Raw genomic sequence first — 15,249 nt, forward strand, 5'->3', positions numbered from 1 at the left:
TTAAACATTTGCAGTACCGGCAGGTAGTAATAACATCATTATTAACAACATTAGAATTCAAAGGAAAATCCTACACAAGGCTAAGCATTGCTAGACTGAAGATCCTCTCATAATGATACAGGGTTAAGCAGGTTAAGATGTGTTTTAAGTGACAAAACAGGCGCATATAATTAGTTTTTTTTAACATGTATATCATGCTCTATATATAAAACCATAGTATTTAATAATATAATTATTTTTTAAAAACACTGAGGTGGAGTTGTAAACACAGTCTTTCTGTCACTCTTAAACAATTTTTTTTTAAGAGCACAAAATTTCAGATTTGTTAGTTTAATAAAATAATAGGTACAGCCTGCAATATAACTTTATGAGCTATGTAACTAAAAATGCTGAGTTTGTAGTGCATTGCCAACTGCACACCAACAAGTAGAAGTCTGAGTTTTGCAATGGACTCTAATACTGATCGACTAAAACACAATACTACTGTTCGGATCAGGACATCATTAGTTTAAACTTCTTATCTACTAGTTTTTCCTATTTTATCTGTTGCTTTCAGGTATGTATTCCAACAAATATTTATGTAAAGTGTGCTGCTTCATGTCTAAGTAGTTATCATTTGCTTATATCAGAAGTACTTTGTGGATTTTGTATACTTTCATTTTGTTCAGTCATCATGGAGGCTTACTTTTTCCAAACAGCTGGGCTTTGTAAAATATTTGTTTTTATGTTGCAGCACAGAGTTTGTGTTAAGAGAATGAGGAATGTGTTTATCTTTGGTTAACAGTATCCTTGCAGATTGTTTAAAACTAACTAAATGGATGTTCATAACATTTTTAGGAGCTAAATGCCAAAGCTGGACGTTGAACTTCCTCTAAATGAATTATATCATATAGTGCTAAAAACAATTCCTAAAATCTACAAAACAAAATATATGAGGAAAAAGATATAATGCTATGCATTTACATAACCATGTCAGTTTTCATTCCTTTTGATTCACATGCAAAATCTTTTTTAAAGGATTTTGCATGTAAATTTTGCAAATAAAAGCCAGAAATGCCTGTATCTTTAGCAACTACATATCTGATTATCAAAAGTGATGAAATATTAGCATACATAAGAAGACTATTGCACTCGAGTTATATGCAGTTTTTTTCCTTTTTTTGTTGCCCTGCTCATATTCTTTCATGTGCCCTGTTCTCAGCATCTTTGATCAGTTCAGCCTTCTGAGACTTTGATGTGTGAAGTCATTCATTACTGTAATTCAATTTGGAGGTACCCGACAGCAAGGGCTTACAATTTCAACTGTTAAATACCAAGTTTGAGTGTGAGCTTTAAACACATTCCTGAACGGTCCTGGCTAGGGATTTGGTGTAATTTAAGCTCAGAGTTCAAAGCAAAAAGATTGAACAGGACATCCAACATATTGTAGGTATAAGGAACAAAAAAAATCCAAACATACTTTGAGCAAGGATGTAAACTATAAGTTGAGGGTTAAAGATTTTCAGCAAGATACGAGAGATTTTCAGCAAAAAATTAACGAAAGAATTGTACAAATCTGAAAAAAGGAAAATACATGAGGTTTTCTAGCAGCACATATTTTGAAAAACAAAACGTTATTCCCTCCCCCCCTCCAGCCACCTAATTAGAGACACCGTTGCTGTTTTTAAAATTCCTCACTTTTTTTTTTTTTTTTTTTGGGCATATAATCCTTACAGCTTTTCTTTTTCTGCTGCTAGAACTGACATGGTAAAAGGCAGATTCCAAAACTCAATCACAGACATAGCAGGGTGCCAGAGACTCCTGGGACCCTCTCCTCTGACAGTAAAGCGGGGCCTGCGCCTGTCTCCACCCTTTTTCTTTTGTCGCCTGTCTTTTCAGTCAGTGTGTCATTTGCGGCAGGCTTTCAGGGCTCCATCACAAATCTTGTCGAAGATGCACCCATTGTTCGCGTTACAGCATTATGAGATTCCTTTGTGTGCGTTTCTCTTTGCTCCCAGAGGACTTCGCTGAATCTTGAAAGCAGCATAGGTTGGCAGTGGTGGGATCTCTTTATTTTAGCTTTTTGTTTTGTGTTTTTTTCCTCTGCTAGGTAATTATGTGAATAATTCCTCTTTGTTTTGGCCTTTCTCTGCTGAGAGTTCGGCGTGTGATTAATTGGTAGCGTGAAGGACCGACCAATTTTAAATCACAAGGGAGGGACCTGTGGGGCTTGTTTTATTGGCTCTTTTTTCTTCCTTTGATTGGGACAGCATGCGGGTGGAGCATCTGAATTAGATTAAATTTAATTAAGGCATGGGCCCCCTGACTACAGTGGTACATTACAAAGGCTGTATGCCAGGGTAGTTGTTGGTAGGTATTCAACAATGTGTGCGAACACAGTTACTCACACACTGAAGAAGCTCCCTGAGGCCCTCAAGGTCAGATAGATAGAGGAAATGAGCACTGTGGTTTCTAAAAGCAAAGAAAAATACAGAGAATCTAAATTTATCATTTGTAAGCATGTTTGTTTTTCCACATTGTAGTCTCGGGGAAAAAAATTGTGTAACATACATAGCCTTTATTTATGAAGGTAAAAAAAAATATCTAATTGAAATCGTATATTTTTTTTATGACAGATCTCAGCAATTGCATCATGCTTGTATTAAACTTTTAGACACAGTTTAATAGCATTTGTACATATTCACAAACAAATCACCCGGGATCTATTGAAATGACAAAAATCTGACATCTTTATTTTCTTCTTTTCCATTTATCAACTTTTATGACATGTCAGTGTAAGAAATATATCTGTTTAGATATTAATTATTTAATTTTATTTAATCAGCAAGAATTCATAACTAATATTAAGAAGCAGCTTTATTTGCTACTCATAAAACTAATACACATTTTGTAATGATTAACAAACCAAAATAACATTAACATAATGAAATGATTGCAATTTCAGTACAGGAACAAGCTGTTGCCCAGCTCAGAAAGGTGGAGTCTTAGCCAATCAGCTCTCTTATACAGAAAAGTGATGAAATTAGTTTGCTCAATCAAATGGAAGAACCATTTAAAAATGTTAAATACTTTCACCAGTTGTAACAGTGAATATAAAATTATTAAAAGCTGATTTAATTGTTTATCAATATTTGACCTCAGTGTGGTTTACCTAAAATGATCTGCTTCTGCTTCTATATTACATTTTGTCGATGAATACTAACATAAGCTTTATGTATTTTATTTTTAAAACTTTCAGCTCATTTTACCTCGGTGCCAACAATTTGCTTTGGAAAATTAAAGTATGGGTAAGAAAAAAAAATGAATATACATTTCCATTTCCATAAATCATGTGGATTGGTGTCTTCAGTTGTCCATGTGGAATGAAATGCATAAAGAGAATAGCAGCTTGGTTTTGTATATATTTGCATTACATTCCAGGTTTTTTGGAGACTCCATGTGCATGATTTGAGCCCCGGTGCATAAACTACGTTGAAGGTTTCAAAAGCTTTCAGAGTGATAAAGTGGATCAGAATGAGTCACACTGGTCTTCTTTATTTTGTTTTCCCTGTTCTCACTGCTCTTTAAATGTGGAACTGGTTCAAACACAATTTTATTTAAACGCCTATCAGTGTCTCCATGCCTGGGATAATTCAAAAAGCTGCAAGATGGCTTCCTTCTTGCAATTTCTTGCCATCAAATCCCTCCAGAAGGAAGTGTTTTTCAGACCACTAATTTAAACTTGAGATTTTTTGTAATGGTCATTTCCTGGCAAGCACTCTGGATAATAACCTTAACTGCCTGCTAGATGGCTGGTAGACAGAGACTGGTTTACGTTTCAGGCGATGCACATGGACTTCTAAGTAGCACCAAAAAGCCTGGAAGACGAAGCTTAGAAAGCCTCCCTTTGAGTGTTTTTAAGCTTTTTTTATGTGACGTACAGACGTTTGATGTTCGCAGTCCCCTAAGGCAGAAGTTTAATTTGAAGTGAAACGGCAACTGTAAAATACTTTAATGTAGCTTGTTCCTCATTAGCACATGCTTTCTGCAGCTCTGTAATAAATAAAATTGCTTCCCTTCGCTCTTCTTCTCTGCTTAATACAACAGTGGTGTCGGCTGATAAGCTGGAACACCATTTACACGAGCCCCATTCCAAGTGCCTTATTGAAATTCTCTCACTGTAATATCAGTCAGTGGAAATGTTTAAGTGCTATTCCCTCATCCTATCCAGGATAATAAGCTGCAGTGCTCTCTGGCTTTATAGTCGTCCCTCTCCTCCTTTAAGCTAGTAGTTTGGCTCGCTCTGAGTTTGTTCCTCCTAGCCCAGGCTTTCATTGTGGCCAGTAAGTTCCCTGCACTTCCAAGTGTTTTTCAAAGTCCTCATGTGACTGTGACAAACATGGTGATGTGTGACAGCTGCTGGTGTTCTGCAGGCCTTCTCTCATCGTTAATGCGGAGCAAGCAGCATTTGATATCGGAGTGCTTGGGGTGGTTTTGTCCTCACAGAGACTCATTTACTTTCTGTCTCTGTTCTGGTTCCCTCATATTAGCCTTCAACAAGTCTCAGCAGTGATCCATGACTTGTCCTTTATGTCTCATCGAGTTCATTGGGCCTCACCTCTCATCTCCAAGAGGGGCTTTTGTTATTGAATCACACGGAATATATTTCAAAATGATTGTGGAAACAATTTACTGCTTTGTATTCACGGCTGTCTCCTTCGCTCCTGTCTCTGTTCCCCCCGGCTCTTCATCTCCACGGCTCATCTTCCCGTTTCCTCAGCCTCTGTGTCTAAATCCTTCCTTCCAACCCCTAAGCACCCCTATTTATATAAAGCAACACACCCTATCATCTGTTTTCTCTTCTCCTTTTTCTTCCACACAGAAGCTCCTGGCTTTGTGACACTTGACCATAGTCTGCGCTATTACCCCAGCATCACATACGGTGTCATCGGCAGCGCCATCATCTTCGTCCTGGTGGTGGCCCTGTTGGCCTTGGTGCTTCATCACCAGAGGAAACGGAGCGTCCTGTTGCCCAGGAGTGTAAGGGGGAGCACACATCACCATCAGCCCCTCCTGCTGTCCCGACTAGTTATCCTGGACAGGGGTCACACTAACGCCAGAGGTCTGGGTCTCAGCCCTGGCTCCAGCAATGCTGCGGGCCAGTACACTGCAACTCCTCAAGCTTTGCATCTGCTGTCCGGGGCCATGTATCCCTCCTCAGTGTCCTTAGACTCGCCTCCCTCATACTCTGAGTCAGTTCTGGATGTCAGGTAAATGAACATTCTTAGCATTTTGCATTTTAAAATCTGCTTAAGTAAAATACAACTTTACAACTCACCTGTTGTAAAGTACAACAACGAGCCTGTTATGTAGTTTGTTCGACTACATAAGCCAAATCAACAGAATTATGTAGCCTGTCTTTGTCCCCCAGCTCTTCATCGCCACGGTTCATCTTCCTGTTTCCTCAGCCTCTGTGTCTGAATCTTACCCCTCAAATAAACAGGCTTTATTAGTTTTCACACCCCTTGAAGTTTCATTACATAATGTTATAACCACAGACTAAAACAAAGTATTGTATAATTGTAAAATGGATTAAAGGATGACACACAAAGGACAAAATCCTTTGTAGGTCAAATCAAGTTTGAGGTTATGATGTGAGACAATAAGAAAAAGTTACATGTATAAAAACTTTTACAAGGCAATCTATGTAATTGCTCTGTAAAGTCTCGATGTGCTTTGTTTTCCCCTAGTCGGCCTCCTTGGTTTGATCTTCCCCCTCCGCCTTACGTCAAAGAAAGCGAACTTTCTTCAGAGGGAAATCTTCCTCTGTACGACAGTCTGCAGGATAGTCTGAGCCATCGCACATCGCCTGACTCTGCATCCCCACCTCCCAGGATGCTTGCCCCAGCCTCGCAGACGGGTCCCAGACCTACGGAGGAGTCAGACCAGCTGTAGCCCCGTCATGGAGACTGATCAGACTTTGGCCAGTCAAACAGCTGAACTAACTAATCCAGCTATATAGAGTTATCAAAGACGAAAGGACAGCCCTAAATAAACACCCTCTGGAAAAGATTCATGGGAGTTAATCAACTTCAAAAGGGTCCCAAACTGGCTGCCTTCACGTCAGCCTGCTGAAGCTCCAGCATTTCTCCTGTAGACTGAACCAGTGTGCTGGTTCCCTCTGCTGGCATCACAGATTAATTACATTTCAGAGTGTTCATTTGGTGTTAATTCAATTCCTTGAACACATGTTATCTATTATACTTACCAGAAAACATACTGAAGACTACAAAGAAGAAATCAACTACTCATCTTTGTTGTGGCTCACTTCTGATTAGCATAGGATGAGTTTTGCCATATTTTAAAATACTCCACAATGTGCCTATTCACATTTAAAATATAATTAAATGAGATTTAGCTTAAATAGTTTATTTCCTAGTTCATCAAATGAACCATCATATGAGACACAGACACAAATTAATACCTTGCTGCTTGTTTGAAACAATTTTAAACAGATCAGCTTAGGCTTTTTTTTTTTTTTCTTTTTACTCATTAAATGTTTTCCTTTGTGTCTCATCTTGCCATTTAGTTAAATACCAATAACAATATGTAATAGGACCACCTATGTTTTAAGAGACAATGTTTGTACTTGATGTTCTAAAATCATTCCTCTAAGCAGAAGAAACGAGGCGTTTGGAACCTGTAAGACCAACAGGGTTCATACGCAATCTGCTTTATATTCCGTAAGAATGCAAAGGAGGATTCTTCTCCTTTGCAAATGATTCAACTCCTTGCAAAGGAGGTTTGACAAAACATCTTACTGCTTATTTGGTTTTCTAGATTAAAAATGCACAAACTTTTAAAATAGAAAAAGTTCTGTGTTTTTTTTCTCATTAATTTAGATACAAACTAAATTGTCACATCCCAGCTTGAGTTGAACATTTTAGCCATTGGTACAGGTTTTTTTCACCTTCCATTTCAAGAATGGAACAATAACACAAACAGCCATTGCATTCTATACTACCTTTTTCTTTTCTTTCAAATTTGGAATCCACGTCCATAACAGCTGGGTGTGAGGTAGAAAAGACATTCGACTGAAATGCACATGTAAAGAAATTGTGTACAAAAGACAAAACAAATCAATCTATTTAAAACAGACTACTTAGAATGTGAAGTAAAATATGATTGCGTTGTATCTCATTTGTATCTTCCTGTCCTGTTAGATTATGCAATTAATTCTGGTACAAAAGTAAATGAAACCAAAGATATGAATGCTAAAAATTTACCAATAAAAGAAACAACTATGTGTTTGTAATTTTATCACCTAAACAACTGCAAATGTTTGATTGGGTGAAACTGGACATGAGTCTCAGGTCGTATTCCCACCAGGGAATTGATTTCAGTTTTGATTTGAGATTTTGTTGTGATCAAATCCTTCTTTATTTCTGATTTTTAGTCCTAACTTTATCTGTCCACATAAATCCCAGATCTGTGAAGTGTTCTTTCATGATTTCTTTGTTCTATGTAGTGTGTACATTTGAAGTAAAACAAATTTCTGATTCATATCCTGAGTTGATATTTCTTTTTTTCTACGATCAAATATATTTCTTATTGGTTGTTGGTCAGGCTTTTGTATACCAGTATCTTAGAAGCATGTACTTAAGATACAAAATAATCCATACACATGATAAAACTCTAGTAATAAATAGACTGATTAGAAAAAGGGTTGTCAAAGTTTAGACTCTGAACTGCAATACAGCTTTTGCTTATTTGAACTCACACCAGTGTCCAGAGAAAAAGAACGAGAAAGAGATGGGTAGAAAATCTGAACACAGCTGCTAGAACTGACTGCAGTAGATCTTGGAAATACTGGATGGCAAAATTGATGTCAGCATTAATATAATTTGGCTTTTTGTTGCAAGTATTCATAATAATATTGATTATATTAGCAGCAGATTTATAACACATCTGGTGGACAAAAAAAATAAATAAAAAATCTATTTCAACAACTTTAAAAGAGGGTGTAGGCATCTTGTCACAACGTTTTCAGACATATTGTAAGGACGCCAACATCTGCCTTGGTTCAATAGGAGGCTCTCCTGCCTCTGACATTGAAGTGTGGCTAAAAGAAATACTACTTGAATGCAGGAAGAGACTGAGTCATGTCATATTTACACTGTCAGAAAATATGAGGTTTGGGATTTGTAAATGAAAGCTCATTAGCAAGTGTTACTGTTTCCTCCTGATCAGGGAGGGAGAAATGAAGTGTTTTGTTGAACAGTACTGAAATGGTAGAAAACATGTTTTTATTCAGTGTAATTAGGGAGCATGTAAAATTGGATATCTGGTGAAACTAAATATCAATTCATTAGAAAGCAAATTAAGTCAAAATGTGTGTTTTCTTTTTATTATTTATTTAATTATAGAGTTGGGTGGCTCAACCAAGGACATGCAGTTCCAACGCTTTCCAATAGATGTCACCTGGTCACCATTCAGGACAAGGTTCAGTAAAGCGGGATGTCAAAGGGATCCCTGTCTTGGATGTTTTTTGGATGTTTAGTACATGTGTTTTTGAACATTTTATTCATTATTTGCTTTGCTTTTAAAAGGATAGTATCTATTAAGCTGCTTTTTAAACCATTTGACTTTAAACTTGCATTCTGATGTATAACATTGAAGGAAAACATCGACTCCATATGTGTCACATTCGGCTTAGAATCAAACAGCGCTTAGCAGCCGCCTCAAATTTGCATTGCAATGATTCCCTTATAACCTTCCATCTCATTTTGCCATTCCCACCCTAATATCCGCATCACATTATGACACATCAGATAACAGGATACCATCTTTGACTTCCCTGCCTGTTCCCTTTGCTTGGGTTTCCATCACTTTATCTGGACATCACTTTATTTGAACCCTTTATTCCAGCCTGCTCATCCTTTTTTCCCCCCCTTCATCCAAGCACATAACTCATTTTCATGTCCTCAACACCCCCTCCTCCATTTTCTAAAATTAACCAGTCTTCTCTGGACACTGCACTCTTCTTTACCTCATCTTAAACTCTGATACTGGAGGCCCATGTTTGCTCACCCTGAGCCCTTAACTACACAGACTTTAATTAAAAGCCTGCACACTTCTTACTCTCCCCGTTGCACACTTTTTCTGCATGGCAGCTGGTGTACAAGCTGGATGGGAATTGTGCTATTTTGCAAAGTATAACCTACTGGTCATTCATGGTTTATGAATGTCATGTTTTGTTACATTAATGCAATAGGCATTAATGTAAAACAGAACCAATGATAAACCAAGACAAGGTGAGAATTACCAAGATAAGAACTATTTCTACACTGTAAAAAAATAAAAAAATCACTGTAGAATTTATATTAACTTACTGGCAGCAGGGTTGCCAGTAAGTTACTGTATTTTTTTTTTTTTTTTTACAGTGACCTTATTGTAATTCTATTACATTTGTACTGTGATTTTATTACAGGTTTACTGTTTGTTTTTTTAATACATAATTGTTAAAACTATCACTATGGCAGTGGTTCCCAAAGATTTCTGGGCCTTCTAAGGATTACAATAAAATCACCCCCCACATCCCAAGCTTACTCAGGTTGCTTGATGTAGCAAGAATGAGGGACAGGTTTAAAGGAGTTGAAGACTGAAGCATTCTAAACTACTGGATCAAAACAAATCAAGATGTCTTTCACAGAACTGGAACCTTCTGCTGGCTAAGGTTGAAAATGTGCTGCAGAATGCCACGTAGCTGGTTCATAGTTCTTCAGGGCTCTGGGACTGACACCATCCAGATTTTATAGTCTAATCTTGACCTACACAATTTAAATGTAAATTTGAAAAATATAGATCACCAAAACATTACCATTCCCACATTAGATGATAATGCATCTTTAGGTATGACTGAGGTTTTTACCATAGTACATGAAGTTATGCATATTTGTAGATACTGGTTGGTTTGATTCCAAACCATTTGGTGACCTCTAGAAAACTGAAGATCAAGACAAATTGTATACGGTAGCAAATAAGTGCCTCCACGAACTTATTCTAATCCTCAAACCAATGACTTTATGAGAGGAAGCTTGATGCAGAAGAACTGATGACTTTGTGCATAAGCTAAATGTTCAGGGACTGTGGACAAGAGATGACCTCATAACCTCTTGGATGTGGAGAAAAAATATTACAGTCAAGATGCTGGATGCTGAACAGTTCCCTTCCGAGACTGAAAGCTTAATCAGAAGACATTTCCACAAAGTACTAAAGTTTCTTTTAACAGACTTGTTATCAGATACATTTTTACAGGATGAATGTCCCAGTATATGTTGAAAACAAATTAATTTATTATGGTTCTGAAAACTTTTGAGAGTCACTTTATTAAATAAATTATGAATACGAATGTTGTTAATAGTCTGCATTGCCATATTCCAAAAAGATACATGTTTTTATCTCTTGAGAGGCTTCTGTTTTCCATCATCAATGTCTTTAGCCTTCTGATGTGGTGTAAGTTTAATAAAGCTGCCCAATGTCCCAATGTGAAATTCATTTTTTCACATGTTTTCTGTTAAGAAAAAGTAACTAAACTCAGCAAAGGCTGAAAATACATATAGTTCAGGGCACATGACTGTTCTCCATTCACTTTGCTTATACCCACTCAGCTCTTTTAAGGCCCCTTGCGCATACATATACCAACACACACTCTAACTAGGCTGTGGAGCCATTGCTCCAGTGAGCTGGAGATAAGACCCAGGGTTTTCACATGTAAATTGTGTGAGGATGAAGAGGAAGGAGGGTGTATTGTAAGCATGGAGCAGCTCTAAGCGGCTCCGAGGAGCTCTGCTGAGGGTTTGGCCAGTACGACCCTTATCAGATGAAGAGCAGGCCTCTGAGGAAAGGAGGGGGTCGGCGAGGGCCGAGGGCCGGGTAGAGTTGAGGGGGCCAAACGGAGAATAGAACAGCTGGCGGAGTCACGCGTGCAACCCCAAAAACACACAGAGCCCAGACATGCTGAGCACGGTGGGAATCTCCTCGACTAAGAGATTCACGAAATACGGCCTCTTGTGTTATTATCAGCCGCCAGCCAGCAGGGCTGAGCACATAATCACACACAGCAGTGGCAGGAAGAGATGGACGTCTCACACAATCACAGTTACACATGCTCACAACAACACAAATGAAATTTCAGATTTCATGCATGCTTTTCACATAATTGGGCTCACAAGAACTACGGTTACCTTGGGCCACTGATAACTTACATCAACTTTCAGAAACACACTGTGAACATCTACTTCCATCATCTGCTTTCAAATTTGTTTTTTAATCTTTAAGCAGAAATCCAAGAATGAAACTTCAACTTTTAATCTGTTTTTGTTTCTACAAATATGTGTCCCTCTAATTTATCAGCATGCTGCAGTAATTGTAAGTTAACATAAAAAATATATACTTTTAACTTGATATCTGGTGGCATATTTTTTACACTATCATTTACATTTATTACAAAATCATCAGTAAGCAAAATCTAAGCTTTTAAGCAAACAGACTAAAGAAAAATAGTCAATTCTGCTGCATTATGGTAGAAGACATTTCAAGAAGCAAGAATGGAGATGTTCAGATGGCATGAATATAGAGGATGAGTAAATTTTATTGGACTTCAACACTGGTTCTGAAGATTCCTAGTTGCAAGAGATGTGACCTTTATTTGCATGAGTTTTGACTTTTTCTCTAGACGAACAGACAAACTCGTTCTATTTGTCTTTGTAACATTCCATCAAAACGATCATGTCAGTAGATCAAGGGAATTATAATTTCTTTTTATACATGTATTTATGCATATATATGCATAAGTCAGAGCAGCATTAGCAGCTGTAACAGTAACACTTCCCTGGCTAAGAATAGGCCAGGGTGTTGGCTCTTGTCCTCTCCATTCAGGCCAGTGTTAAACACACAAACTAGAATGCTAATGGGTAATCCCTGAGGACCAGCCACCTTTGTTCCAGCCTTAAGAGGATGTCTCTCTCTGGGCACTGGGTGACAGCCACCAGCCTGCCTGCTTTGGACAGACAGCATGCTGCTAGACACTGATCCCCAGGCCTCCATAGGGATGCCAGCAGGTTGCCAGTTCATGATAGGGATGATGGACTGAAGATTGATGTCTGGGCTGATTTTCTCTGCATGTCTTCTCCTGATTTTGATGGAGCAGGAGGAGGTTTGGTATCTTTCTTAGAGGGGAAAAAATGTGAAAGGCTGACATTGGAGAGTTTTGTCATGCTGCAGGTGGTTGGTATGGGTCAGCAAAGGGCTCCAGTTAATATAATGGACTAAAGCAGGAATGGGCAGAGGTTTCTACATTTACAGCTGGACCTGCAGATTTTTTCACTGATCTTAACAATAATTAAAAGAAAACCAAAAAAGATTTTAAAATATTGGATTGCAAACTAAAGGAGTTGCAAATGCTTATTTTGCTGGCAACAGAGAGCAGACACTTGACACTAAAATGTATTGGTGCAATAGCCTCTTAAGTGCCAAGACATTCCCAAATAAAACCATGTCAGAATAAGGGAAAGGGGGCTTTTTTATGCAAATTGATGAAATGTCAGAGAAGCATGAGCTCTGACATTTCCTAGAGTTATGTGAACCTTTCTCTGTTTCTCTATGGATTAGGACATTCCACACTGCAAGGTGGACAGTGGGAGAAGGAAGTGACACGGGCATTCATTGATTCCCTGAGATGACATTCCAAAGTGCAAGGTGCAGTAAAAAGGCCAGTGAAGGAGTTAATTCTTCTGGGTATAATAATAAAAAACAACAGCATATCTTTATAGTTGTGATGAAAGTAACACCTCCGATGACAAGCATTCAGGAGACCATAGTTAGCTTTCAGAATTGATGACAACATCATCTGCCACATGTGTGGCATCACATGTTCTTAGGAAGAGAATAGCTGTGTGATAAATATTTTAAAGAATTTATCCGGCTCTGGTCCTATACTGTCCATGATGAAATATTGCGACTTCCTCCCAACTCTGCACCCTCATCTGTCTTTCTCACCCCCAGAGAACTGGGCTTGCCATACAGCAGCACCCACTTCTTTTACACACAGTTTCATTAGTAGGGTAGCAGGCAGTGGAACACGCAAGTATCCTTTCACTTCTATGATAAAACATCTCCCATGTTACATATTTGGAGGTAATTGCTAGACGTGTGCAGGTCTATGGATCTATTTTAAAGTGGAACTATGTGAACGACATTGTTGTTTTCTTTTGTATCCTAAGCAGGTATGAGGATGTGGTAAATAATAACAACTGGAAGTAATTAATAACAAATCACCTCAGGCTCCTTCACTTTTTCTTTGTCGGACCCCTTTTACTTGATGTAACTGCCAGAAACAGAGCAGTATAAAAGCTATTGTAATTTAAAGGGGCAGTATTATTTGTTTTCAATCCACATCGTGTCATTTTATGGCATGATCAAGTAACTGTGCTAACTGTAGTTAATATAAAAATGCTAGCTATAGCAAATATGACTTAAAATAAATTTTATTTTCTAATTTAACAGCTTAATATCGGGCCTCTGCCTTCTTTTTACTTTGTGTTGCATGGTGGTCAAATATAACTGGAGTGAATGCAACATACTATTTTCAAACAACCACATTTCAGCAACATATATAACTTACCACCTTTTAGTCCTACACCACTAGGGTTATGATTATCTCATTTAGTGTAAAGGTGTTTTGGCCTTTTGGAAAGCTCCTTTTGCTGTTATATCACTAACTGCTTTCAAAAAAAGTTGTCTTAAAAACTATTTATTCAAACAGAAATGCAAACCAGCTTCGATGTGGCTCCCATCATTCTCTGAATAATTTTCACCACTTTTACCCCTGACCTGAGCCTCGAGGCCCACCCCACGCCTCACACGTTCCTCTCAAACGGGCAGCACGACACTGGGGCCCTCTATACAGATCTACCCTGTGGGTCCCTCCCCGCTCAGCTCATATATGCCCCCTAGTTCCATCCATCATATCTGCCCCCCCTCCCCCACCCCCAACCGTTCATCATGCTTCCACAAAGACAGCTAAACCAAAGAATGGAGAAGGCAGAAAAAAAGGGAAGAAGAATACAGCCGCTACCATGCAGAACAGTGCTGGCCACAAGGATCGCCTTTTGTTCTCAGCCATGCCGGTCTTTGCCTGGTTTCTTCTGCTAACACACCCTTTTCTACAAGGGAACAACAGCCTTGAGGCTGGGGGGGTGGAACTGGGGTGTGGTACTATCCAAAGTAGTATAGTTAAGGCCCCCTAGATGGCCCCTTGGTCACCAGCAGACCTTGTGTGTTGAGCTGTCAAACGGGGCCACCCTGTCCCTCCCCTTACGTCCAACGGAACTCCCTCTGCAGGGCAGAAAGAGCCCTGAACCGGTGACTTAGAGTCCAAGGCTCACAATGCTCTACTAACCTGACCACTGAGACTCTGTGAAGTGGAACCATGCAACTCAGGTGAAACAGGACCGAGAGCACATCTGCATTGGAAAGATGAATAAAACATGGGATTTGTATAAGCTGACTTTAAGGACAATTGAATTTTGAATTTTGGCCTTGCTATTTCAAGTTGTACAGAAAGAAACAATAGACCATTTTAGAAACTACAGAAGCTTTCTTTGCATTCATATCCCATTAACTTTTTCACATTTTCTGATGTTAAAGCCATAAACATGTATTTTATTGAGATGTGAGGCAAACACAAAGTGGTGCATTATTGTGAAACCGAAGACATATGAGACAGTGTCTTACATTGAGCTACCTAGTGTTTTTATTTAGCCAATGTTAGGTTATAAAATGAATTCCAACCTTGGGATGACTTATGAAGCACTGTTAAATCTTTTATTAAAGAAAAAAAAGCACAGTACATCCACCTAATTTAGTAACCCAGGAAAAGAGAGAATTTACCAAACTAACAGAAAATTCTGGAAGAGTTGCAGCAATCCATAGCTCAGGCAGGAGAATCTGTTAAAAATGCAGCTAATTGTGATACACTTTACGGAAGAAAATAAAAAGAAAATAAAAACAAGACAAGTTCCACAAGCTTCCACAGTGAGCTTATAAAAAGCTGCTCTGATAAATTCTTGCAAGACAACAAACAGAAAATTAGACATAGTTACTCAAACACAATCAAGAGCGGACCTCCAGCACCCTAAAGGAACTGTGACTGACCATGCTTCAGCTCCTTTCACTCCTGGGACAATAGTGTGCTGAGGCTGCATAAAG

General features: G+C 38.5%; 1 protein-coding gene across 1 annotated transcript in view; it reads left to right on the plus strand.

Moving 5' to 3' along the window:
• Nucleotides 1-7,544, plus strand: part of ldlrad3 (low density lipoprotein receptor class A domain containing 3) — a 106,370-nt gene extending 98,826 nt beyond the window's left edge. The window contains exons 5-6 of the mRNA XM_055031685.1: nucleotides 4,862-5,249; nucleotides 5,730-7,544. Of these exons, the coding sequence (XP_054887660.1) occupies nucleotides 4,862-5,249; nucleotides 5,730-5,934 (593 nt within the window). The 3' untranslated portion in view covers nucleotides 5,935-7,544. The remainder of the gene's footprint in view (nucleotides 1-4,861; nucleotides 5,250-5,729) is intronic.
• Nucleotides 7,545-15,249: the final 7,705 nt, after the last annotated feature.

This window comes from Poeciliopsis prolifica, unplaced genomic scaffold, assembly GCF_027474105.1.
Source record: "Poeciliopsis prolifica strain line A6 unplaced genomic scaffold, Auburn_PproV2 SCAFFOLD001, whole genome shotgun sequence".
In the NCBI taxonomy this organism is placed as follows: Eukaryota; Metazoa; Chordata; class Actinopteri; order Cyprinodontiformes; family Poeciliidae; genus Poeciliopsis; species Poeciliopsis prolifica.